General features: G+C 41.0%; 1 protein-coding gene across 1 annotated transcript in view; it reads left to right on the forward strand.

The window, feature by feature from the left end:
• Positions 1-25,563, forward strand: part of gabbr1a (gamma-aminobutyric acid (GABA) B receptor, 1a) — a 63,208-nt gene that overhangs the window by 15,837 nt on the left and 21,808 nt on the right. Inside the window, exons 7-15 of the mRNA XM_072691608.1 lie at positions 5,050-5,210; positions 13,741-13,875; positions 15,024-15,194; positions 18,249-18,350; positions 18,941-19,006; positions 19,379-19,570; positions 20,689-20,934; positions 21,302-21,365; positions 21,791-21,868. Coding sequence (XP_072547709.1) covers positions 5,050-5,210; positions 13,741-13,875; positions 15,024-15,194; positions 18,249-18,350; positions 18,941-19,006; positions 19,379-19,570; positions 20,689-20,934; positions 21,302-21,365; positions 21,791-21,868 — 1,215 coding nt within the window. The remainder of the gene's footprint in view (positions 1-5,049; positions 5,211-13,740; positions 13,876-15,023; positions 15,195-18,248; positions 18,351-18,940; positions 19,007-19,378; positions 19,571-20,688; positions 20,935-21,301; positions 21,366-21,790; positions 21,869-25,563) is intronic.

The following is a 25,563-nucleotide window of genomic DNA, read 5'->3' on the forward strand; positions in this document are numbered from 1 at the left end:
CAACCTACAGTTACTCCCTGTACGCAATCAAATCGTCACAGAAACATGTAGTGTAATGCCTTTTCTGGGCTGTTACTGCAGCACAGTGCAGTAAACGTCTTTTTTAGGTGTGATGTTGGATGAGTTGATGTAAGTGTGATGGTCACTTGTACTCTGACTTGCTGTGATTGAGATTGATGAGTCCAGGTAACAGCGTCTGTTAATAGATCTATGGTAGACATTAGATTTGACCTTTGTATTGCTGCTGTTTGCATGCTTATATGTCCTATAGTGCAGTACAATATAACACACTTGGAGAACAGATTGTGTATGTATATGGCTGGATATACATCAATCAGCCATAACATGAAAACCACTGACAGGTGACAGGTCAGTGGTTCTTGAAATTGATGTGTCAGAAAAAGGAGACAGACAAGGACCATATTAACTGTGATGGCTAGATCAGAGCATCTTCAAAACATGTGCAGTATTGCTTGGAGAAACATAATCTTAATGGTAAAGTCAAAAGAAGGAAACCTTACCTCTGGCCTAGTCGCACATTGAAGTACACCACAGAACAAAACTAGATCAGCCAGATGAGTTTGGGAGTTTGTGATGGAGTCAAAATAGTCAGACTCCTCCATCAGCAAAAGTGTGATGGGAGAAAATCTTATTTCATCAAAAAAAAAAAAACTCCCGGACAAGCATGGGGGTGGATCTATCCTGCTTTGGGGTTATGGTGCCACCAATGGCAATTTTTGCTTGGGTGGAAGAAAAAATAGATTCAACAAAATACCAGCAAATCCTGGATGAAAAGGTCAAATCATCTGTTAAGAAGCTAAAGCTGAAGAGAGGAAAGTTTCTGGAACAGGACAACGATTTAAAATACACCTCAAAACCACCATAGACTACCTAAAGAGAGACCCACACTGAAGCCAGATGGCTCTCACATTCCCTTGATCTAAACATTGTAAAAAAAAAATGTGGATAGACAGGCTGTGAATGCTGTGAATGCAAGACGACCCAAGAATATCTCTGATTTAGAGGACTTCTGCAAAGGGGCATGGGGAGAAGTCCCAACAAGAAGACACCAGAGACTTTTAGCTGTAAGGAGCCTTAAGTTCTGTACAGATAATTTCAAATCAGTTTGTTCATTTAAATTCTTGTACATAACTATATTTATGTTTACCCGTATCTGATCTGGAGTCTTTACAAGTAAAAACCCTCCTATTTGCTCAGATAAATGCTTTTAAATAGTGTGCTTATGTGCTTAAAACCTTTGCACAGTACTGTATGTGAGTATACACACACACACACACACACACACATATATATATATATATATATTTACACTGATCAGTCATTATCTCATCATCTCCACTTGCTGTATACTTGCTTTGTAGTTCTGTAATTCCAGACTGTAGTCCCATTGTTTCTTTCCAAACTTTGTTAACCTCTTTTCTCACTGATCTTTAATGGTAAGGAGCCCACAAGACTGACCACCACAGAGCAGCTATTCTTTGGGTGGTGGTGCTGCAATGACACTGACTGACATGGTGGTGATGTGTTAGTGTGTGTTGCTCTGGTCCGAGTGAATCAGACGCAGCAGTGCTGCTGGAGTGTTTAAACACCAACCAGAAATATCCAGCCAACAGCGTCCTGTGGGCACCGTCCTGTGACCACTGTTGAACAACTAGAAGATGACCAACACATGAGCAACAGATGAGCCTCTGTGTCTGACTTTACATCTACAAGGTGGATCAATAGGTAGGAGTGTCTAATAGAGTGACATGGTGTTTAAACACTCCAGCAGCACTGCTGTGTCTAAACAGCATGCCGCTTTGCATGCATGCAGCAACAGTATGCAGAGAAACAGGTGGACTATATTATATTGTAAAACTATAGAACTATACAGTGCTCCTACATGGTAAGTGGAACTGATATAATGGACAGTGAGTGAAGAAACAAGGAGGTGGTATTAACGTTATGGCCGGATAGATGGATGGATGTGTGTGTATGGCTGTGTATACAGGGTTGTGTACAGTGCAATAACTCTGTACTGCATAAGGCTTAGACAGATTGAGTGAGAGTGAGAGCGTTGTATATAAAGCCAGTGCATGTATACATCTGTCTGTAAACAGCTCTGTGTACTTGGCTTAGTATATATGACGGTGTGTATATGGCTGTATGCAAATTGTCTGTGCGTGAGCATTTGTATGTAAACGGCTGATGGAAGCTGTGAGAGGATTGCTTTTGGCCATCAGCTCCACAGTGCTGACAGGTGCTTTAAGTAGGCTACAGTGTGTGCTAGCAGTATGTGTGGCTGCACCTGCCTCACAGCCCAGTGCAGTGTGTAAAGCAGCAGAAACAGAGCTGCTGGAGCGGTTGGTTCGCTGTGTGCCGCAGCACATCCGCTGTGTGGCACAGAGCTCGCATTATTCTGCCGTTTTCAGCTATTTGAAAGAGGTCACGTAGGCTGCTGCTTGATTTAATGGATTCCAGCTTGGTATGAGGTGCTGGCGATAATGACTTGAGAGGTTGATTGTTGAGCGTGATTGCGTGTGGAGGGGGGGCTCTGTGTGTGTGTGTGTGTGTGTGTGTGTGAGAGAGAGAGAGAAAGAGATGGTACTGAAAGCTTATACCGGGTTATTCTGATAAAGAAACCCATTCAGTTGTCTTGGACATTATTGAACGGGTTGAAAGCAGTATGCAAATGTTATGTTCTTCAGTCACACCAGAACAGGGTGTGAAAAAGTGGTGAAGTGTGTATCGCTTTATGTTGGGTGAATGTTGTGTGCTGGTTCTTTCATGGCCCCAACAGCTTACAGAGAAGACAACTTACTTAACTCAACATTATGTGGCATTTTACCTTAAAATAACAGCATTTGAAGCATGTTGATGCTCCACTGACTTGGACTTGCTGTTGCTGCTCGTTGCCATTGTGGGCTGGCCATGCCAGAAACTGCACTGTGGAACTTTGGTGAAGTAGGCAGGACAAAGCTCTCAAAAACTGTGAGACACTTTATAACCCGAGTCACATTAGTGTAAAATGATGTAATATCCAGGGCTCTATTTGAAGGGGAATAGTTGTACATGGGCAGTGGGTAATGTAATTATTACTACAGTTTCTCAGTGATTTTAGTCCCGTCTGAACGCCTTGTCAGTCACTTTTATATACTTTGCGCACCTGCGTCAGTAAAGATTCTGGCGCCTTTTACCTTCTGTGAACCGAGCAGTAAAAATAACCTCAGGTTATATGAATCCTGCGTGAATCAACACATGGGTGAATATTCCTCCTATCCTGAGGAAAAATATTTTTTCATGTTTTTTTCCAAGTATTGATCTGTTGAGGAGGCATTAGCACAGATACCTGGGGTTATTTTAGTCTGTGGCCAACACAGGTCAAGTACAACACTCAAATCCAGAAGAGGCGAGAGGCGAGATACTTCTGGCAGCTTTAGTTAAGTCATTGTGTAGCGTAGCCTATAGCCTTCAGCCTACATATGTGTTGCTGCTAATTTTCACAACTACAATTTTATAATTACTATTAGTTAGTTTGGTTTTCCTTTAGTAAAATTGTATTACTCCACCTCCTCATGTAAAACTAATCGCTAACTAAGATGCTGACTCTATGGACCATAGATCACAATTTCAAATTCTGGGTCATGCTGCTTTGCCATCAGCAGCCAGAGTCTGAGAGAGCACAGTCTTTAGGTGGGTAGATGGTGCTCACTCCCCTTATTACCCCCATTGCAATGCAGGCCGGCACAGGCGTCTGTTGGTTGACGTTTCAGAGTGATGCGACATTAGCGGCAGTTCGAAAAGAGGCGGTGACTGACTACACATGTATCAGAGGAGTGTACATGTGCACCCTCCTATGTCCTCACATAATGTTGCTGTAAATACAGATAGAAAAGGGATGGAGAAAAATGAATGGAAATGAAGACTCATAACTCCACTCTCCGCCCCCTTTCTCTCTCTCTCTCTCTTTCCCTCTCCCCCTCCTACCTTTGCTCTCGCTCTCCCTCCCCCTCTCTCTCTGTATATAGAGGTGCTGTCTCTCAGCTCTGCTCTTCTCGTGTCTCCTGCTGCTTTGCTCAGCTGCAGTGCACACACACACAGCTCCACGCTCTGCGCTCCACGCTCCTCGCTCTTCGCTCTTACCCACTCTTTTGCGATTCTCTTTCCATCGGATTATAGGGTTATTCTGCAGAATAATTGCTCTTTTTCACTCTTCCGATCAAATGCTGGACTAGCATGCTGGCGTGTAAAACTTCATTCTGTCTCATGCAGGCAGCTGTGAGTTTGGGAGCGTGTTGAGCGTGAGCTTCTCGGTGGCGGTCGCCCTCATTTCCTCTTCCATCTTCGACTTCAGAAAGGATAATCTGATCTGAGTCTGATTTCTGAGGGAAAAAAAGAACACTTTTTATGACCGTGGGAATGAAAATCCTTTCCTTGAGTACAGTAATGCAGTAGCTCACCTTCGCTCTCTCCGTTCAGGGATTTATGTTTTTAGGGATTTAAAGCAGCAGGGAAGCTCATGTTAGCTTTCTCCTAGTAGAGAGTTAACCTCTGTGCATTGATTTAATCTTTTTTGGCTCTTTTAGAAGACATGCAAAGAATTGGATGGACTAGTGCCGTGAAAAAAGACCAACGGTAGACAGACAAGAGGCACCCCTGAAAGAGTCTCTCCGAACTACATCTATAGTGCTTTAACTGCTCCTTTGCACTGAAAACTTTGGCAAAGCTTTACACAACTAGAGTGGACCCTGTATTTTACCTTTACCAGACCTGTATGACACCTTTATCACACCTTTAATGCATCAGTAACACATGTTTCAGATGCTCGGCTCTCTGTAACTGAGCTGTGTTAGATTGTTTTACAGTGTTATCAGTTATCATTGAGCAGAATCAACCCAACCATAGCCTACTTCACCTGGGACAGAAAATCAGAAATTGAGCCACCAGAAGCATCAATGGAGAACCTCAGTGACGTAAAGAGACTTTGGAGGAGAGTTGCTATCTGCAGTATTTTTTTGACCCTTCTGTCCTGGCCATGTGCGGTTGCAGGAAAGAAGAAGCTGTACATCGGCGCTTTGTTTCCGATGAGCGGCGGCTGGCCCGGTGGACAAGCATGCCTGCCCGCTGCCCAGATGGCCCTGGACCTTGTCAACAACCGGAGCGACATCTTACCGGATTACGAGCTGGAGCTCATACATTACGACAGTATGGTAAGCGAACAACTGAAAGTTTCTTTTGACTGAAAACAAAAACAATGAACACACAAGTTCAGCACTCTCGTAGCTTTATAACTTATACATTGCATTTTATTGTAGGCAGGTATTTCTTAACTTGCTATAATAATTCATTGTTGGATTTAAATAATAATTTCAAGATTTAGAGCTGAATAATTTGCCTGAGAATTGGGCAGTTGACTATTAGGTTATAACTTAACTTAAATGGTATAAAATGATAAAATAAATGTGATCATTTTAACTAATGTTAGCATCTGAAAACAACCTCACAGTATACCATATTGCAGTGATGTGAATGACCATATGGTCTCTGGAACTTCATCCAATGTTGGTGCAAATTCCTCAAGGTTTCACATTTCTTCAAACAATATACGTCCAAATATTTGTGGACACCCCTACTAATGAATGCATTCAGCTACTTTAGGCTGCACACATTGCTGATGCATATGTGCAAATGCACACACACCAAAATATGTGCATATGTGCAAATGCACACACACAGCTTGTCTAGTGCCTGTTGAGAAGTATCGCCATTAGAATACCACTCTCTGGAGCAGAAAACCATGAACTAATGCCATGTGTTGACTGTGGTCTCTGAAATGATGGTTCTCTGGGATGACGTCTTGACCACACTAATGCTCTTGTCGCTGACTGCAATCAGATCCTCACAACAGTGATCCAAAATCTAGTAGAAATCCTTCTTCCCTGGACAGTAGAGAAAGTTACTCGAACAAAAGCAGGAGAAACTCCTTGATTTAGGAAGAACCAATGGATGAGCAGATGTCCCAATACTTTTGTCCATATATCTTCAAGAGTTTTAACATATATACAGTGCATCAATATTTAATATTTGCAGTATGAATAGCTCAATAACAAACGTCACTACAGCAATGCAGTTACCGTACATAAAGGCTACACACATCTTACTTACTGTGTCCATAATAGCATTGGTTGATAGTCCTTCTGGTATTCAGGTTCAAGTCCCAGTAGGAGGCCGAATCAGAGAAGGTTCTCACGGGTTCTCTATAGTTTTATTTCTTCATGTGAAGACGTTACTGTATGCATAACAGTGTCCTCTTCCTTATGAAGTTCTAGATGCAGTCATTTATACATTAGTAGCCCTAACACTCGTATGGCAATGACTTAAGAATTCTGATGGCATCTACAAAAGAACAATTGATCACTGACCTCTTACTTTTAGAGAACACCATTCATTAATTGCAACCCTCTACCAAACCCCAAATACTTCCCCTACGGAAAACCAGAAGACCCCAGTGAGTTCCAGCCATTGTGTCTGGTTGATAAACTTCTCCATTACATGCATTATTTGAAGAACGTGCTGAATGAATATTTATAGTTCCACATCAGTTATATTAATAGCTGCAACTGGTTGTTAGGAACACACACAGCTTGTCTAGTCCATGTAGAGAAGTACTTCCAGTACAATAGGACTATTTGGAACAGATAAACATGAACCTATTGGCACCATGCTGCCTAATGCCAGGTGTGGTCTCAGTATTGAGCTCAGTATTGAGCTGTGGAGCAGTGGAACTGTGTTCTCTGGAATGATGGATGGTGCTCCAGCCAATACTTTTGGCATACGTAAGGGAGCTGGGGATGTGATGGGGTGGTGACCTTACTGAACGCAATCAAATCCTCACATCTGTGCTAAAAAATGTTAGAAAGCCTGTAATAGACAGTAAAGAGTTACATGATAAACCTTGATTTCAGAAGAAACAGTGAATGAGCAGGTGTCCCAATACTTTTGTCATATAATGTATCTGTATGCCCACTGGAGAAAATTTTAAAGAAAAAAAAGCAGCTAATAAGCTTCAGATTTGAAATCTAGGATGAAATTGGAAGTATGCATGGCTAGTTGAACTGTGGAAGAGGTTTCTGGAGTTAGACTGTAGAGGGAATGTGATTGGTGTGCAGCACTCTGCATTGGAATCGCACTCAGTGACGGAGAAGGAGCAGAGTGAAAGGAAAGTTGGCATGGCAACAGCCACAAATGAAACCACTGTTCAAACAGAAGTGCATTTCTGTAAATCTTGCAGCGATAAGGAGAGGAGATACTTCAGCAGATTACTGAATGCCAGCACATCCGTTTTTCAGACTGATTAAAGCAGAGTTAAGAATTCCATAAAAGCAAATGTGACATCCTCTGAACTGTTCTCCTTCAAAACTTCATAGCTTTAGCTTTGACCCCAAAATGCTTTAATAAATTTAGATATAATAGATATTCTGCAGAAATAATTAATGTATGCTAGAATTGATGTTAAAATGGGCTTGATTATGTAGGCCTTCTGCCGAAATATAAATCTGGTAGCATGACTGCCGAAAACACCAAAGTATTAAAAATATACGGACAAAGCACAGAGTTAACAAACGAACCCAGTCGCTCTTGACTAACTAAAAAAACGTGCCCCTAATCCCTCATGAGTCTGTGTGGTCATATGCCAAAAGTCATTTTCTATAATGCTAATAAATTATAAATTAAATTCTCACTCTTATTATATGATGTTTTCATATACTAAGAGAAATTATGCACCTATTATTTTGTATTATTATTATTATTATAATTGCTATGTGTTTATTTATTATAATTATTAATTGTATATATTTTAAATATTTATTAATTAAAATATTATTATTATTCTATTATTATAAGTTACAAGTTGTTGTACAAGTGCTATGACTATCTCTCCACTTATTAAATACCACAAAGTTCCTCCTACTTAAGCTCAGTACATATTGCGGAAAATTACGTTTGGTAATATTTGATGTCAGAGAAGATTTTTTTTAAGGTCAGGAGTGTTTAGCCCATTGACATTTCAGTGCCGATGGGTATTATAAGCATTTGCATTTGATCGGTGAGTGCTGCATACCTGAATGAGATCATAATCTAAATAGCTTTCGGTGCCAGAAAAGTAATTACAAAGAGGGGAAATCAAATTTGATTTGGGTTTGCTTTTAATTATTGTTCAAAGGGCCTGGGCAACGTGGGTTGCTTCGCTTAATCCTTTTCAAACAAGCAATTATCACACCCCGCAGCATTTCCTTAAAAAAATGAAAGTCTCTCTAATTTGCCAATTCCATATGACATTTGATTAATATTTATTTCTTAGATGAGTATTATCAAGCTCTGCCATGCCATGTTTGCAAAATTAAGAAGTCTTTTATCCAGTTCATTATTTTATGCATTTGAATTAGAAAGTAGGCCTTTTGCTTTATCGAAATATTCCATGTGGATGAACAAATTATAACTTTGGGTGTCTTTTGCATTACAGTGCAAATACTGCAATGTGCTGATGTCATAGAAATGAGGGGGGCAAGCACTGAACACTACTTTTTGTCCTTGTTTCCTCAACATGTTTACTCAACATTGCACTTAGTAGAACTGTTTATGTAGTTTGTATGGATTTAAAGAAATGAATGGGATATTATAAATGTTAACATTATATATTTATCGTTAAAAACTACTCAAAAAACTCAAATACTGAATGAAGCAAGTCTATAAAAAATTTGAATTGGTTATATCCAGCCACTTCTTGTGAATGCTCATGCAATATTATTGTCCAGTTAGGTCTCTTGCTATTTTCATTTCTTGTCTTAAGCCTTAATTAAACTAAATCAAGTTTATTTTCAGTTCAGTATTTACAGTTTATTTTTTTATAACTCAGTGTATTAGAAACTGGGATAGAAGCTGGGATAACTACCTATTACACATAACACGTAATCCATTATTAATTATCAAATCAAATTCAATTTATTTGTATAATGCTTTTTACAACCAATGTCGCAAAGCAGCTTTACAGGCACCCAGTATTAAAACAAAAGATTAGCAAATCATAAAACAACATAAAGACCCCCCCGAGAGCAGCCAAAGGCCATAGTGGCGAGGACAAACTCCCTCAGAGCTGGTGGAAGAAACCTGTCCAAAAACTGCTTTAGGGACAGTAGCTGCAATGTGGCTACATTCATTTAAACTGTAATGTTTTATTACAGGAAAAAGTCATTGCATACCTTTGCAGAGATCATATAAAAATGTCCCTTGCTTAGACTAAACAAGACAAGATAAACCATATTCACCCTTTGTGACGGACACAGATGGAATTTGGCTTCTGCTTGTATCCCATCCGTGTAGTGAACACACACATACACACCAGTGAAACACAAACAGTGGACAGTGAGCACACGTGCCCGGAACAGTGGGTAACCATTGCTGTGGCGTCCGGGGAGCAGATAGGGTGAAGGGCCTTGCTCGAGGGCCCAACGGTGGCAGCTTGCCGAGCCTGGGTATCGAACCCACAACCCTGCCATCCATAACCCGGAGCCCTACCCGCTGAGCATGTACAAAAGTGGTTGTCTCTATTTGTAGACAACGGGCTACAGAAATTGGAATTTCAATAGACTATTGCCAAGAGATGCAAAATATGTTATTTCTGTCTATGAAAGTAAGATCTGCATTAGATAGATACCATTCTTACAATATCCTTGTCAGTGGCCTGTGAGATTGGGGTTTAATGGGTCGGAATAGAACCTGGGGTTGGTTGATTAGTTGATGTCGGCCAAACACGAGTCATAAATCAGCAGATGGCAGCAGACGACATTACACTTGTTAGTCAGCCTAATGTCTGGGGTACCAAATTCAGTGTACTTGAATAGTAGGAGCAAACTGACTGAAGAGAAAGGTAGTTATTCAAATTCTGTGTGTATGGCACTGACTTGTGTATGTGTTGTCTTGGTGATTTACAGGGATGCTATACACACATTCCTGCTCTCCAGATTGTTGGCATGATTATATCAAAGCTCAGACTGCAAACTTTGATCAATTATTAACTGTGATGGAGGAAGACAGAGGTAGAGGCAGCAAGAGAGCACGACATGACTTGATGAGGTACTTCGGCTCCCTGCAATTTAATTGGCAGCTGTTGTGTCCAGATTGGAAAGAGTAGGATATCCACATGCGTGCCTTATTCATATCAGTATTTCAGAAAGAGAATCATGGCACTGAAATAACAGACCAGTACTTGCAGCCCAAAGGAAAATAATACAGGGATATTAGCTCTGTAGACAATGATGAAGTTTTTTAATTGTGCACCACTCTGTGAATGATCTGGCTCATGCTTCTCTGCACTGCAGGGGAGCCCACATCATCTATTTTTTATTTTTTTAAATAAAAAATTATTTAATTGGATACAAATCATATGCAGACATTATACTATAAGCAGCCCTTTTTTAATTCATTTGTTTTGTCATGAATAAAATAAAAATCAATATGTATATACACTTCATAGGCTACAGCTCCACCCATTTATGCTGAAGTGTTGCTAACTAAGTGGCCCACAATGCAGACCAAGCAATCACTACAGGGGTCATTAACATACACTATATGTCTAAATGTTTGTGGACACCCCTTCTAATGAATGCATTCAGCTATTTTAAGACACAGATGTGCAAATGCACACACAATAGGACTCTATGCACCTATTGGCACCATGCCCAATGCCAAGTGTGGGCTAGAGGGGTATAAAGCCCCCCCCAGTACTGAGCATCAGTTAAACTGTGCTCTTTGAAATGAGGAATGGTGCTCCGTCCAATATTTCTGAGATGAGATGGGGGAGTTGGGGGTGAGGTGGGGTGGTGATCATCCAACATCCTGACCTCGCTAATGCTCTTATCACTGAAAGCATTTAAATTCTTACAGCAATGCTCTAAAATCTAGTAAAAAAAGTCTTCCCTGGTCAGTAGAGACAAGTCAGTACTCCATCAAGGATAAACTCTTTTTTGAGAAAATTGACCTTGATATCTGGAGAAGCAGCAAATGGGCAGGTGTCCCAAAACATTTGTCCATATAGTGTATGTCAGGCTTAAGAAAACACCCCATTTAATTGTAAGACACAGTATTGGAAATTAGTCCTGTAAAAAGGACATTTTTACATGCACTAACACCCACGCAAATTTAATAGTTGTGATAAATACACAGAAGCAAAATGTAGGGAATACTAATACTGGAATTAATTCTGTTTATATGTTTTAAAGTAGCATCATGCTTTTATAAGCATACCCAAACCCATTTTCAACCGTGGCGACACGCTACTTTAGCGCTGTCAAACTCGGCAGCCTACTTCTTACAGCACTTCAGAGACCTCTAGAATTTGTCCCATTCAAATATTTAATTACCCTCTTATTATTAGACTTAACTAATACCTGTCAGCATTACCAACAGGCATTACAAATAGATGGTGTCAGTGTTTTCTGTGGGCACTTAGCAATGCAGGCCTTGTTTGAAGCCAGAACACATTTCGCCTCCTCCTGTGGGTCCCCCCAGTTCCTCGAGGTGATTGAAATGACTGTGCTGAGACTGGGCTCTGGATTAAAAGGCACAACTCCCGAGAGAACTTTGGGGAGAGTGCAGGAGGAGAGGATGCCTCCAACTAGTCTTAAATGTTTGGCCTCAGTTTCCCAGTGAGGGTACAGGAAGGGCATCTTAAATGAAAGAGGTCATTATGGACAGTTTTAGTATAATCTTAATAATTATACTTAAATATCTTTGTGGAATTTCCTGCGCTATATAGGTGTTATCAAAATAGATTAAAGAGTAATCAGTTCTGTAAAACATAAGATGGATACCATTAATACATTTAATTTTCAGTGAATTGGCTCATTGTGTGTGTACCTGAAAAATCAACTACACTGTATGTGTAGACGTTTGTAGTTTGTCTCTGTCTTCACTAAAGTAACAGTAGATGTTGAAACATCACTGTGAAAATGTCATTGCATTCAGGCACAAGAGCATCAGCGAGGTCAAGTACTGATGTTGGATGACTGGATTCTGGATCGCAAATTTCACTCTGACTTTCCCCAGAGGTTTTTGGATGGAGCTCTATCACTCCAGAGAACACAGTTAGCTTACACTTGGCATCAAGCATAGTGACCTTAGGCTTTGGTTTGGGTGGTCCAGAGAGTCACATTGTACAGGCAGTGATTTTTTGTGGAGATTATGCAAGCTCTGTGTGCACAATTGAAATGTATATGTGAAAAGTATAGTATATTTGAAAAGTATATTTAGTATTTCTTCTGAAAGCAAGAATTGACAACTAAGCTTTTGATAAATAAAACGATACTTCATACCCCATGCATATGAGTTGAACCCACAATCATACAATGTGGCTCTAAATCTCAGTACCGATATGAAAATATAGTGATAGAAATTTATTTACCACCTAAAATCAGAGTCACTTCATTATGCTTCTATTTGTGTTTTTCTAAAAACCGGTGTGGAACTAATGGAAACTGTGTTTACACTATTCCCGACTTAAACAAGCAACCAAACAAATGCATGAATAAAGAAAATCACACCAACATTTGCACTTGCACATTTGCACTGCGCTTATTGGAGTGCCTTTCTGCTTGTCACCACTGCAGTGAATCCATACGTCACATGCCTGGTAACAGTCATCACACTGTTTGAGAATCATTCCCTGTGAAGGGAACATGAAGACTTGCTGCTTACTGCTTTACAGAATATACAAAGCCTATTGAAGCTCCTTCAGCATTTCAGACTTTTAGGTGTTATTTTAGTGGAAGAACCATTTTGTGGTGGTTTAGAGGTGTGTATTGTCTCGTTGGGTGCATGCAGAGTGCTGGGGGATGCAAATCCCTTGCGGATTAAACAGAAGTCAACATCATCATCGTGGTACAGGATAATTCTGTATTTGTCGCTCTGTTTACCGCTGTAGCTCTTCATCTGCTTCTGAAGGCCACCAGAAATAAGGTCACTTACTAAATAAATTGGCCATGGTCATTTTATCTCTGTTTTATTTTAATGTCCATTATTTTTTTTTTGTTAAAGTTGACCGTATTGTATTTGTATTTTGTTTACTGCATTTATGACTATTTTACTATTATTACTGTTATACTCTACTATTATGACTATATCTGCTATATATATGTTATTGCTGCCATGTAAAAACCTTTTATTTGCCACATTTACAGGAGAACCAAAGAAACATCCTAACTTTCAATGGAAGTCATTTTGATTTGGACACAAATGATGTAATGCATACATTGTGTCCAAATGTTTGCGGACACCCCTTCTAATGCTACTTGCTGAATTGCTGACACAGATGTGCAAATGCACACACACAGCTTGTTCAGTCCCTGTTGAGAAGTACTGCCAATAGAACAAGAGCAGATAAACATGAACCTGCTAGCAGCATGCCTAATGCCAGGCATGGGCTAGAAGTGCTCCAGAATCTAGTAGAAAGCCTTGCTCCAACAAAAATGGCAAATTTATTTTTTAAGACACTTCATTTCAGAAGAAGCAATGAATGAACTGGTGTCCCAATACTTTTGCCTATGTAGTGTATGAAGATACAAGTATTTTGTGTGCGACAGTATATGAATATTGCTAACAAAATATGACCCATTTTGATTTGCATAATATCAGTGCTTTAATCTTACGTTATTATGTTTCTCTCACTCTCTCACTTTCTTTCAGTGTGACCCGGGGGAAGCCACTAAGCTCCTGTATGACCTCCTCTATACCGAGCCAATAAAGATTGTGTTGATGCCAGGTTGCAGCTCTGTGTCTACACTAGTGGCTGAAGCCGCTCGCATGTGGAACCTCATAGTGGTACGCTTCGTCTTTGCACTTTTATCCACTTTCACATTAAGCCTTGTCATTGGTCAAGGACTTGGTCTGATCTGTATCTGGAGAGGTAGCCCTGAACTGACTGCTCTGGCTGTCAGTTTTTTATGTACTGCTACGGCTGTGTTTATACATCGTACTTCATACGTTTGTGAAAGGGCTGTAAATAGATGCTAATGATGATTAAATATTGTGCAGTATATATTTTTTGCAAAGATTGCTTGTGGGAGAAGTAGTGTGGGGCCCATGAAGCTGAGACACTGACAAATTGCTTATTTCTGAGTGTAAAAGAGTTGCGGGAACAGATAGAGAAAATTGGAACGTAAATTGGAGAGAAAAAGGGGGAAGAAAGAGGATCTGGGAAAGAGATTAAGTTCAAATTAATTTCTTTCAGTCTGTTTGCATCCACTGAGGTTTGGGTTATGAAGTAATTTCCAAGTAATTCCCTCAAATCTGACTTGGTGGCACAGCATTGAAAATGTGGTTTCGCTGCATTGCATTCTCTCATTAACGGTTCACTTCCCTATAGACCTTCAGAAGGCCTTCTATACATTCTCTTATGGTGGATTTCTCTTCAGTCAAAGACTATAGCAGAGCCATATGGTTATCTAGAAACGTAAGAGTGATGTATTATTCAGCCTGTCGGACAGCTCGGCCTGTTATTTTGGAACAGCGACAGCTTTGTGTTTCAGTTCCACCGCTGCCGATACACTGACTTTCAGTTCATTTCTGTTACGAGTCGCTGTGGAATATAATTAATGTCAAACCTACATGCTGTGCCAAGTATTGGTGGGCTGTTGATGCCAGAAATTGATGCAGGCACAAAGTGAATTATTTATTGAGGCATGCAAAAACATCTGGTCACACTGGGATGACTTTAAGCTCACCTTACAGCTTGCTGAAAGTTGGTTGCTATTTGGAAGTAGTGCGACTTCCCGAGAGGTGAACTGAGGTTGTGTGTGATTTCCGTTACACAGTAACAACAATGCAGCCCTGAAAACCTGTTAAGAATAGCATGCTGCAGTTTGCTGAACATGGCAGTCACACAGCAGTCCTTAGAAACCTACAGTCATACACTGTCTTGATCTGCTCTCTCTCTCTCTCTTTGTTTTTTTGCTTTTCTCTGTCTGCAGTTCTCCTACGGCTCAAGCTCCCCGGCTCTGTCCAATCGCCAGCGCTTCCCCACCTTCTTCCGCACACACCCATCGGCCACCCTGCACAACCCCACCCGTGTGCGCCTCTTCCAGAAGTGGAAGTGGACCAAGATTGCCACCATCCAGCAGACCACCGAAGTCTTTACTTCGGTCAGACTCATTGTTAATACACTGCTTTAAGCCTGGTATTATTGCACATGGACATGGAACTATGATGACTAAGAAGACTTCAGCCTTCCTAAAGATGCCCATGCTAAGCAGCTCAAACCTGTAGGCTATAATAGTCTTATGAATAAGCGAACCAGAGTTGGAAGCACAAATCGAGCACAGTTTAATAATTCCTTTGCTCTAACACATCAGTTAAACCAGGGGTGGCAAACATTCAGCCCTGGGTCCGAACTAACCCCAAAGGCCCGCCACTGTTAATTGAGTTCACCTGTTGATTAACAGAATTTCACCCACCATAAAATACAAAGACGCTGATCTGAAGGCCATTGTTGACACAGATGTGCAAAAGCACACACACCACACAGATTGCCTAGTCGCTGTAGAGAAGTATTGCCAATAGAATCTGGATCAGATAAGAGTATCTGGAGCAGATAAACATGAACTTTTGGCACCATGCCGAATGCCAGGGGCTAGGGGTATACAGCCTCCCCTAACTGTGTTCTCTGCAATGGTAGTGCTCCATCCATTTCTTTTGGGATGAGGTGGGTCATCCAACATCCTGACTTCACTAACTCTCTTGTTGCTGAATGCAATTAGATACTTACAGCAATGCTCCAGAATCTAGGAGAAAGCCTTCCCTGCCCAGTAGAGACAGTTACTCCAGCAAAAGCTGGATAAACTCTTTTAATACCCTTGACTTCAGAAGAAACAATTATTGAGCAGGTGTCCCAATACTTTTGTCCATATTGTGTAGTTATTTGAGTCCTATTTAAGAGTCTTCATGCTGCTAAATGTGAGTAAGTGAATGAGTGAGTGGGTTACAAGCCTTTAGGCGTTTCACCTCTGAGAAGTCAGTTGAAACTATTGAGTTAAAAGATTCTTTATGGAATTGAAAATTATTCTTTTATAGCATCACTTCCCTTTTTGAGAAAGAACCACTTTGACATTTTTATGAGCATATAATTATAAATACATTACATTCAGTCAGCCAGTTGGCTGCTGGGGTGTCTCTTGGCCAGCTTCATCTCACTGCATTGTCAATTCACTAAAGGCCTATAATTGGTGGTAGATGTGCCATTCAGCATTAGCTCTCAGAATGAGGACCAAAGGAGTGTCGGTGTCAGTAAAGTAGGCAATTTTGACACTGACAACTAAAATCAATCAGAAAAACAGAGCCGGAGCTAGAAAATGGTTTGCCAGTTCAACTTAAAAAATGGACTTAATGTGATGGCAAGCTGTTTATCAAGCCGAGGTAATTCTACTCACATAAATACTTTGAATGGGAAAAAAAGCAAAATGTTTATTTAAAATAAACAAAAGCAGCATTTTATATCAGTTCAGACCTCAAAAACACATCAACTTCCTCACTGTTTCACCTGTTACTGACTAGAGAGCACAGATATAGCAAACACCCTGGCAGACCATGGAAGGCTGCATTAGTGCATGTCCAAAATACTTAACCAAACCTTAGATAGACCATGCACAGATTAGCCCAATATGACTTTGTAGGGTCTACACTAGGGGTGAAAGTCCAGCACAGTCTGCTGATTTCCCTGCTCTAACAGACCTACTAAATCTGGCAATTAACAGGTGAGTTAAAACAAGTGTGCTTGGACTCCAAGTGGCTTAGCGGTCTATACACTGCCACTATGGTCCGGGGGCTGCAAGTTTACATCTCGAGCCGTGCTGCTTCGCCATCAGCAGCCGAGTCTGGGAGAGCACAATTGCATGTGATTCCGCTGGGTGGGTAGATGGTTCTACCCCTTATTGCTCCTGAAACTCTCGATGTTGGCCAGCACAGGTGTTGGACCTGACGCTTCTCTCCAAGCATGTCTAAAAAAAAAGAGGAGACGTGTAAAGTCCTTACCCTCCTAAAGCCGGGAGCATTGCTAGTGCTAGGGTTGCGGTGCCAAATTTGATTAAAGACTGCTTGAGCAGGAATCTGGCCCTCCAGGGCCGGAATTACCCACCCTTGGTCAACAAAAAGTGTTTAGGTGAACCCCCTAAAAAGGAAGATCAGGTTTCAGTTATTATAAAGTGTGTAAAAATGTTGTGACGTAAGAAGAACGCAGATGAACTCCTACCACCACATAATGCTAAAGCAACAGTGCAGCTTCTCTGAGGCAGAAAGTCAATCATTTTGGCTAAGCCAGAGCCAAAGCTACAAGGGCAGAGTCAGTGCCAGTTACATACATACTGTGCCTTCTCTTTAGGCTCTGCAGTCTTACATGGTTCTATGCAAACTGCCTTTTTCATCTCGGAACTGCTTTATCGTACCAGCCTGCTTGTTTACAAGTTTTCCTCTGTAGTTTACATCATGAAGCCACAACCTAAGCTTGACTAACTCAGAAAGCTTGAAATCAGAAGGCATGGGTCGGCTCTTACTATTTACTCTTTTCATCTCTCTTCTTTTGGATCTCCTCTAAACCTCTTAAGTTCGTTCTGCTGTTGCTGCTCTCACCTTCATCTGCTTGCTTGTGTTTAGGTTGCTCTGCTGGATAAACATGCCCAGCTTGCTCTGGGGACCTTGCTCTGTAGTTTCTGATTCAAAGAGTGAGGGAAAGGCCTCACTTCTCATGAAGGATCTTTGAAGTCATTTGTCAGAATATTGGATGTGAAGAATATTGACCTGGTCATAAATCTCTCAAGCATTGGTTCGATATTTCGCCAGTCTAATTCAGTTCTCTAATGATCTCCTTTCACCCTTTCTCATCCCTTTCTAATTTCTCTCATCATTTTCTGCTTTACCATCACTTTTTCTCTTCCCTTCTCATGTTCTGGGTTTTAGCTCTTCTCTCTTAGGTCTCTTTGCCATTTCCCCCCCTTTTTTGTCTGACGAGGCCTCCACGATCCTTGGCTTTCATCCCACCTGCCTCATTCTTAATTCCTTCATTGCAAGTTACCTGAACTTTTATGCTCATTTGTTCTCTTTATATCTCTTAAACCCTCACTTGTGTGCTTTGTCCTTCCTCTCTTTCTCTTTCTCCCTCTTTTTCTCTCTCTCTCACACACTATCTCTATCTCTCTTTCTCTCAGACGCTGGATGATTTGGAGCAGAGGGTGAAGGAGGCTGGTATAGAGATAAGCGTGAGACAGAGTTTCCTCACTGATCCCGCCGTGGCTGTCAAGAACCTGAAGGTGCTTTGATGAAAAATTCACCAGCCGCTGCGCTTCCTCAGCCTGCGCCGCGCAGTTCGGCAGGCTGCAGACGGCGGCGCACATGAAAACGTTATGTGAAATAAATCAACACTCTTAGGATCCGCTCCCTGTCGTCTGATCGGGTGACAGCTCGCGTGTCGTATCTGTGACCAGGGGCTAAACTGACAGCCGATGATGAATAGGCATCATTTTTCTATGCAGCATTATTTTACATAACAACCTCATGAGATTTTTAGGCTCACTTCTGTCGAGGTCCAGGCATGCTCGCGCCTTCTATAGCCCTGCCCATTAAACATTCAGAGCCTCGCATAGAAGTGTTGAAGCCCTTTAAGGCCTGCTATCAAACATTAGCACAGATATGAAAGGAACATAGAGAACTTTTGATGCACTGGAAATTTATCATCTGCAAACATTATTTAGTGGCACTAAATATTTAGCAGTGACACAATGTTTATACAGGCAGACTTGTTGAAGGAGAAGACAGCGATAGACTTCACTGCTTGTTTTGTCCGTGTGTTCTGGCCCACTTACTTGAGGCTCACTTTCTTTTTTTTGTTTTTATTCTCCAGCGACAAGACGCGAGGATCATTGTAGGTCTCTTCTATGAGACTGAAGCAAGAAAAGTCTTTTGTGAGGCAAGTGCTGAATCGTTTGGTTGTCAATTCTGTCAAACTTTGTTACATTAAAAGCGTGACATTCTGTACGATTTCCATCAACACAGCTTGAGTTGAAGGCGGCTTGTGCCAACATGAGTACAGCTATTCAGTTATTTTCAGCTCAGTCTGGTAACACACAGGTCTGTTACTCCAACATTCTTGTGTGGATGTTCAGATTACATTCTGAAATAGAATAGAATAGAACTGTGGGTAAAATAGCTGATCGTCTCTTAGCCAAGGATAAGATGGTTTCAAAGAAGCAGAGGCCTGGAGTTTTTTAATGGAAATATTTAATCCTCCAGTCAGAATCCTAAGTAATCCAACACTAGTCGTAATCTCTTCCTCTGCAAGGTCTACAAGGAGAAACTCTTTGGGAAAAAGTATGTATGGTTCCTCATTGGGTGGTATGCGGACAACTGGTTCAAAATCAAAGACCCAGCTATAAACTGCACTGTGGAGCAGATGACGGAAGCTGTGGAGGGACATGTCACCACAGAGATCGTCATGCTGAACCCCGAGACTGTTCGAGGAGCCTCTAACCTGGTGGGTGAAACCTCAAAGCCTGCTTTAGAATTATGTTAACACTAACAAAGTCAGTGTCAGAGGTGGAAAATTTGGGTCTAGACAGAAAAGATTCTCCCGAAGATTTTGTGTTCCACCTGCCCGGACTGCTCTGCTGCTGTTTTGGGCTAACTAAATCTGTCCAGGCGGACTGAACAAAATCCTGGGATTTGTACCTTCTGAGCAAGAATTTTCTACCTTGTCAAAACCGTTGATCTGTCCAAGAGCAGCTATTTAATGCTGATAAAATGTACTATTGCTAAGTGGTTGAAAATTCAGTCCTGCTGCATGTGTAACTCCGTCACAACGGATAATGAAATAGAGGAGGGGTTTGTCTCTATTATTTAGCAGTGGGCGGCAGCCTTCCATATTTTGATGCTCCCACGTACGAAGCGGAAAAGTCTTTGATTGGCTTTATTCTACCTACCCCCTACTCACTAAGCCCTGCCTCTGCACGCGTGCTATCCTTCAAACCACTTAGGATGAATACTTTCGTTTATTTACTGCATTTACATGGCAATTATGCTGAGTTTTTTAACCCTTAAAGAGTGGTGTGTCCACTTCTTTTTAGCTTATTATTCATTTCATGGATAGTAATGTAAATATTGATTATTTAAAATACATAATAATGTTTTCTGCTCTTTTACTTATTAAGCTCTGTATGTATGAGCCCACAGCTCAGTTCTTCAGTTCTTCTATCTGCATTACTGTCTGTCTAGGTTACCATATTAATAAAATTCACAATAGTTTCTGCATTACTATTAATAGCTAAATAAACCTGGAGTTCAGGGGGTTTAATGACTGATTTGTTAAGGCTAACAAACCTGTACACCTTGTACTAATCATCATTTCATCATGCAACACAGATCAAACATTTATGAAGATAACTTTTTATTGGCTCCAAAGAGCACATTGACTTGAAATTTGACTCATCATCCCTTGTTTTTTTATGCAGGACTTTGCTTTGGTTTAAATGTTTGCTTCAATAAACAACGGTAGCGACCTTCTGATTACCTTACTGGTAGTCTGCTGCCCGTAAACAATGTAAACCTTACTAAATGTTTTTCATTTCTTCATTTGCTCCTCTCACATCCATTCAGACTTCCCAGGAATTCCTGGCTCAACTTATGTCCCGCCTTGGGGGGAAGAACCCTGAGGAGACGGGAGGGTTCCAGGAGGCTCCTCTGGCTTATGACGCTGTGTGGGCCCTTGCTTTGGCCCTTAACAAGACTGTTGCACCTCTACAGGCTAAAGGCAGAAGACTGGAAGACTTCAACTACAACAATAAGGACATCACTGCAGAGATCTATCGAGCCCTTAATACCAGCTCATTTGAAGGAGTATCAGTGAGTAAATTATGGCACATATAATGGCACTGTTGCTACAATTTGATTTGAGTTAGATTAGAATTTTAAGTAATCCTCAATCAGTCAAAAATAATTGAAATTGAAGTAATATAATAGGGGTCCAAGCACAATAGTCATGAGTAATATAAATATTAATTATTTGATCACTACTAAAATAACGAGTCTAAGATGTATGTCCTGCAAGTGAAGGAGTAAAGCGTAGGGCCTATTTTTGAAATTTCCTGAAAATGCTTACAGTTATAAGGGTTTTTATTTTCTGGTGGATGTGTATGTCTACATACATCATGATCTCTCTGGAAATGTGTGTGTGTGTGTGTGTGTGTGTGTGTGTCTATGTGCTTTTCAGGGTCATGTAGTGTTTGATGCCCAGGGTTCCAGAATGGCTTGGACACTTATAGAGCAACTGCAAGGTATTGTCCTTGTATTTCCTTCAAAACACATTATATAAATAACCTTCTACCACAGGAACAACCTCTGAAGATACATTGAGGAACAGATCATTCATGAAATTGTTAACCTGGTCATTTACAACAGCATGCTTAATTAGCTAGTGTTTAGGAAGCTCAATTATAATTAATATTTTAATGAAATTTTGTTTCTTCTTTTTTTATGTGTTTCTAATTGAATCTGGGCCGCCAGAATAGCACTAGCTATTCCGACCTTTTGAGAGTGCTAAGTTGCTGGAATGGCTTTTTGTTGTCTACCTATACTCACATTACAGAGCAAGATAGGATGAACTGAGTCACTCTAAGTAGCAGTTTATAGCAGTTTAAATTTGAGTTATATATTTATCTCTCTTTTATGCTCTTTGAGTGATGGCTGTTTAATTTCATAGGGGGCAGTTACAAGAAGATTGGATACTATGACAGCACAAAAGGCAATCTTTCCTGGTACGGAAATGACAAGTGGATAGGTGAGACAGATTGATTCTTTTCTCCTCCGTCTAGACATCTGTCCCTGGCGCTGTCCATTCCATTCATTCCACCTTTCTCTCCCCCTGTGTTTTGCCCTGATTGAGGATTACTGTTATTGATTTTTGTTGTCCTGACAAAGCGCAGCTCTGGCATTAATATGTCACAAGCACCTAACTGGCTTTTGAGCCGACTGTGGCTCTACACACTGGGGAAAACTGAAATGCGTGCAAGAGGTGAAGGCTACAGTGTCCTATAGATCTGTCTTTTAGATGAACAGTTAGATGAACAATGACTTGGCAGCATTGGACCATAGCCTCCATTTCAGGATGAGAGTACCACTTGACCAATGAATATTACCTAAGTAGGATCAGTATTCCACTTTATGACTTCAGAAAGAAAGTTTCTTATTTCCTTCTTATAAATAATGTGGCTACATAAATTTTATCTGTGTATTATAAACCTTGTATCTCCAAAATAGCAACTTTACAGGAGAAGAGGCCTTTTTTTTCTTTCAGATGAAGTCAATGACAAAAGAAGTAATTTTCTATTGGTTCATTTATCATGAATTTCTGGCACAGCATGAAGAACATCTGCCAGATTTATGTTGAAAAATGAAGATTTAAAAAAATGGAGATCTTAATAACTGCTTACAAATTTGATGTTTCAGCAAAAGGTGTGGCTAACTTCATATTAATGGGATGTCATAACGGGTGTCCCAATACTTTTTTCCATATAGTGTACAAAGTTTTTTTTATGTGACAACAATGTTTATGATGACTGGACCAATAGAAATGAGACAGATTTCATGATAAATGGACCAATAGAAATGTTCAAAAATAACATGATTTTATTTTTTACATTGATATTCGAAAAAGGCAGAACACCATGATTAATAAACCAATAGAAATTATTCTGAGATGTGAGGTTTTTGTTTGACGGTGACTGTATGTGATTAACTAGGCAGGATTTTATATGCAGCACCTCTTTCCAAATTCCAGCACAGTTTCCTAGTTAGTAAGTACCATGACTGGATTGTCAGCAAAACACTATTGCAGTGAGGGGCCACATTACTGATCATTAAATAAAGATTAAGAGTTGGTAACATTCCAATTACATCTCAAATGAGCTTGACTGTCGAAAGTCGATTTATATGCCGCTGTGTGTTTCTGGGTTGACTCACCCTCCATATATTTAGGATGCTATTTACCTGCCCAACCACCCCTATGAGTCAGACTTGATTGAAGCACTAATCAATCCTCCATGCTCTGATCCCATTGAGAGAATAGCTCTGTCTGCATGGCATTAGTGAGCTGACACTGCCCAACAACAGAGGGGAGGTTTGACCTGAGAATTTGCTTTGACTAGTTTTAAGAGCAGACAACAATGTCTTTTTGAAGTCCTTATATCAGAAATGCCAATCAAATGAAGTGTTTGAGAATTATGAATATGTATGAAATATATGAAATATTTTGTTCAACCAACATCAAACCCTGTTTTCATTTATTTAAAGTGTATAATATTAATAATATTAATAATAAGAAGAAGAATTAGATGACAACAATAAGAGGAAGAATTGTAAAATACTCCTTTGAGAACTCACTGGTCACTCTATCAACAGAATCTCGTAGCCTTGGTGTAGTCATGGATAATCAGTTATTGTTCACGCGTCATGTTGCAAATCTAACTCGATCATGCAGATTTCTCCTGTACAACATCCGGAGAATTCACGAAGAGAACTCTCTTCACTTCAAGACTTGACAACTGCAACTCTTATCTGGCTGGTCTCCCTTTACGCACCATCAGGCCCCTGCAACTTATCCAGAATGCAGCGCATTCTGCCTGCATCTGATTCAAAACCCTGATGCTGGCCTACAAAGCCAAGACTGGACCAGCCCCTCTGTGCTAATGGCAATGGTTAAAAGATGATCTGCACCAAGAGCACTTTGAGCTTCAAGTACGACTCAGCTTGACCCGCCATCCCTCAAAATCCACAGAAGACAAGCGTCCAGGACAGACAGAGTCGCTTGGGCGAAGAGTAGGTCTCCATATTGACTTGTGTTTAGTAGTGTCTAAGCTTAGAGGCATCTTTGAATGTTTAGCCTATTCAAACTAGCAAAGGTTATTCTTGCGTAAACAGTGAAGCACTTTTGTAAGTTGCTCTGGATAAGAGCATCTGTTAAATGCTGTAAATGTAAATACTGTATACTGTCAAACCATATAACCATAAGATCTCTTACCAATGCAGCTGTACTCTCAGTATGATGGCTTGAAAGGCCTTGAGTTCAAAATAAACAGACTCTAAAGGTTAAAGGAAATTGCTGGTCTATATAGCGGGTCTAACTTTAGCCGGCATGCTGCTGCTGCATGCCAGCTTCTGAAACCCAGTTTTCCTTTTCGGTACTGGCTAATTCATATCTATTTGCCTGCCAGTTGTTGCTAATTTGAGTAAACTCTGTTGTGAGTTGTGACCCATTTACTTTCAGCTCACTTTTCACGCCCACAAAATCACGGACATCAGACCGCGGAATCCGTGACATTGCCCCCCCTTCTTAAAAGACCAGAAACCGGGGCACAATCCAAATAACCCAGAATCTCCCGAAGGGCTCTTGCTCTGTGGAGGCTTTTGGGTTTAAATTAGCATGAAGTTAATGCTGCCATGCTCAAGCTAGTCTCGCAGGCGCTAGCTTCTAAGAAGAGCGCTGGAGCGAGCGCTGGACGTTACAACTGATCTCGAATCAGGATGTATTTCCTGAACTTTGTGATGAACTCATTTGCAACCTCTGTGCATGTTCGCAACGTATTGCCTCCACTTGCTCCCCTGGCTGCCTCGCGGTAACCCCTGACAACCACTTGAGCACGACTTTTCCTTTCCAAATTGCTTTGGCAATGCTTGTGAAGCAGAGTCTCCATGGCAACACCCCGTCCTGATTCTTAGATCAAGGACGAAGGAAGGTTTGGTGTGTAAATGCGTCAAGTGACAGTGCTCTCGAGCTCGCACCCACCCACATCTCCCCCAAACATGCGGACGCGCTTGCTTAGCAACAGGGCCGCCTGGCACAGGCAAGTGTCAGGATGTCACTCTGGACCCATCTGTGCCTTGACATTATGAAAAAAAAAAGTATCACAACAAACACAGACGCCGTGACACTGTGTGGCGCCTGGGGCCTGGGCACTAACAAGGACACATGTCCCTCATACTCCGCATCCGGTCCCGGATAATGGCCAGCTTGTCTCTTGCGGCCATACCGCCTCTTCCCATCTCAGCAGACTGGTAGCAAGATGTTTGTTTGACAGAGCGAATGCCTCCTGCCAACCACAATGCCCTCGTTTATCGACAGAGGTCTGCCAGGTGCTCTGATTGCTATGCTAACTTTAGCGCTACTGCTACACTATATGGACAAAAGTATCGGGACACCTTCTCATTCATTGTTACTTCTGAATTAAGGATGTTAAAAAAAGTTTATCCTGCTTTTGTTGGAGTAACTGTCTCTACTGTCCATGGAACACTTACCACTATTTTGGAGCATTGCTGTGAGGATTTGATTGCATTCAGCGACAAGAGCATCTTCACCACCCTACCGTATCCTCAACTCTCCAACTCAGTGCTGGGGAAAATTATACTCCTCTAGCCCACGCCTGGCATTAGGCAGCATGGTGCCAATAGGGTCATGCTTTTCTCTACCAGAGAAGTCCT

This window comes from Salminus brasiliensis, chromosome 11, assembly GCF_030463535.1.
Source record: "Salminus brasiliensis chromosome 11, fSalBra1.hap2, whole genome shotgun sequence".
Lineage (NCBI taxonomy): Eukaryota > Metazoa > Chordata > Actinopteri > Characiformes > Bryconidae > Salminus > Salminus brasiliensis.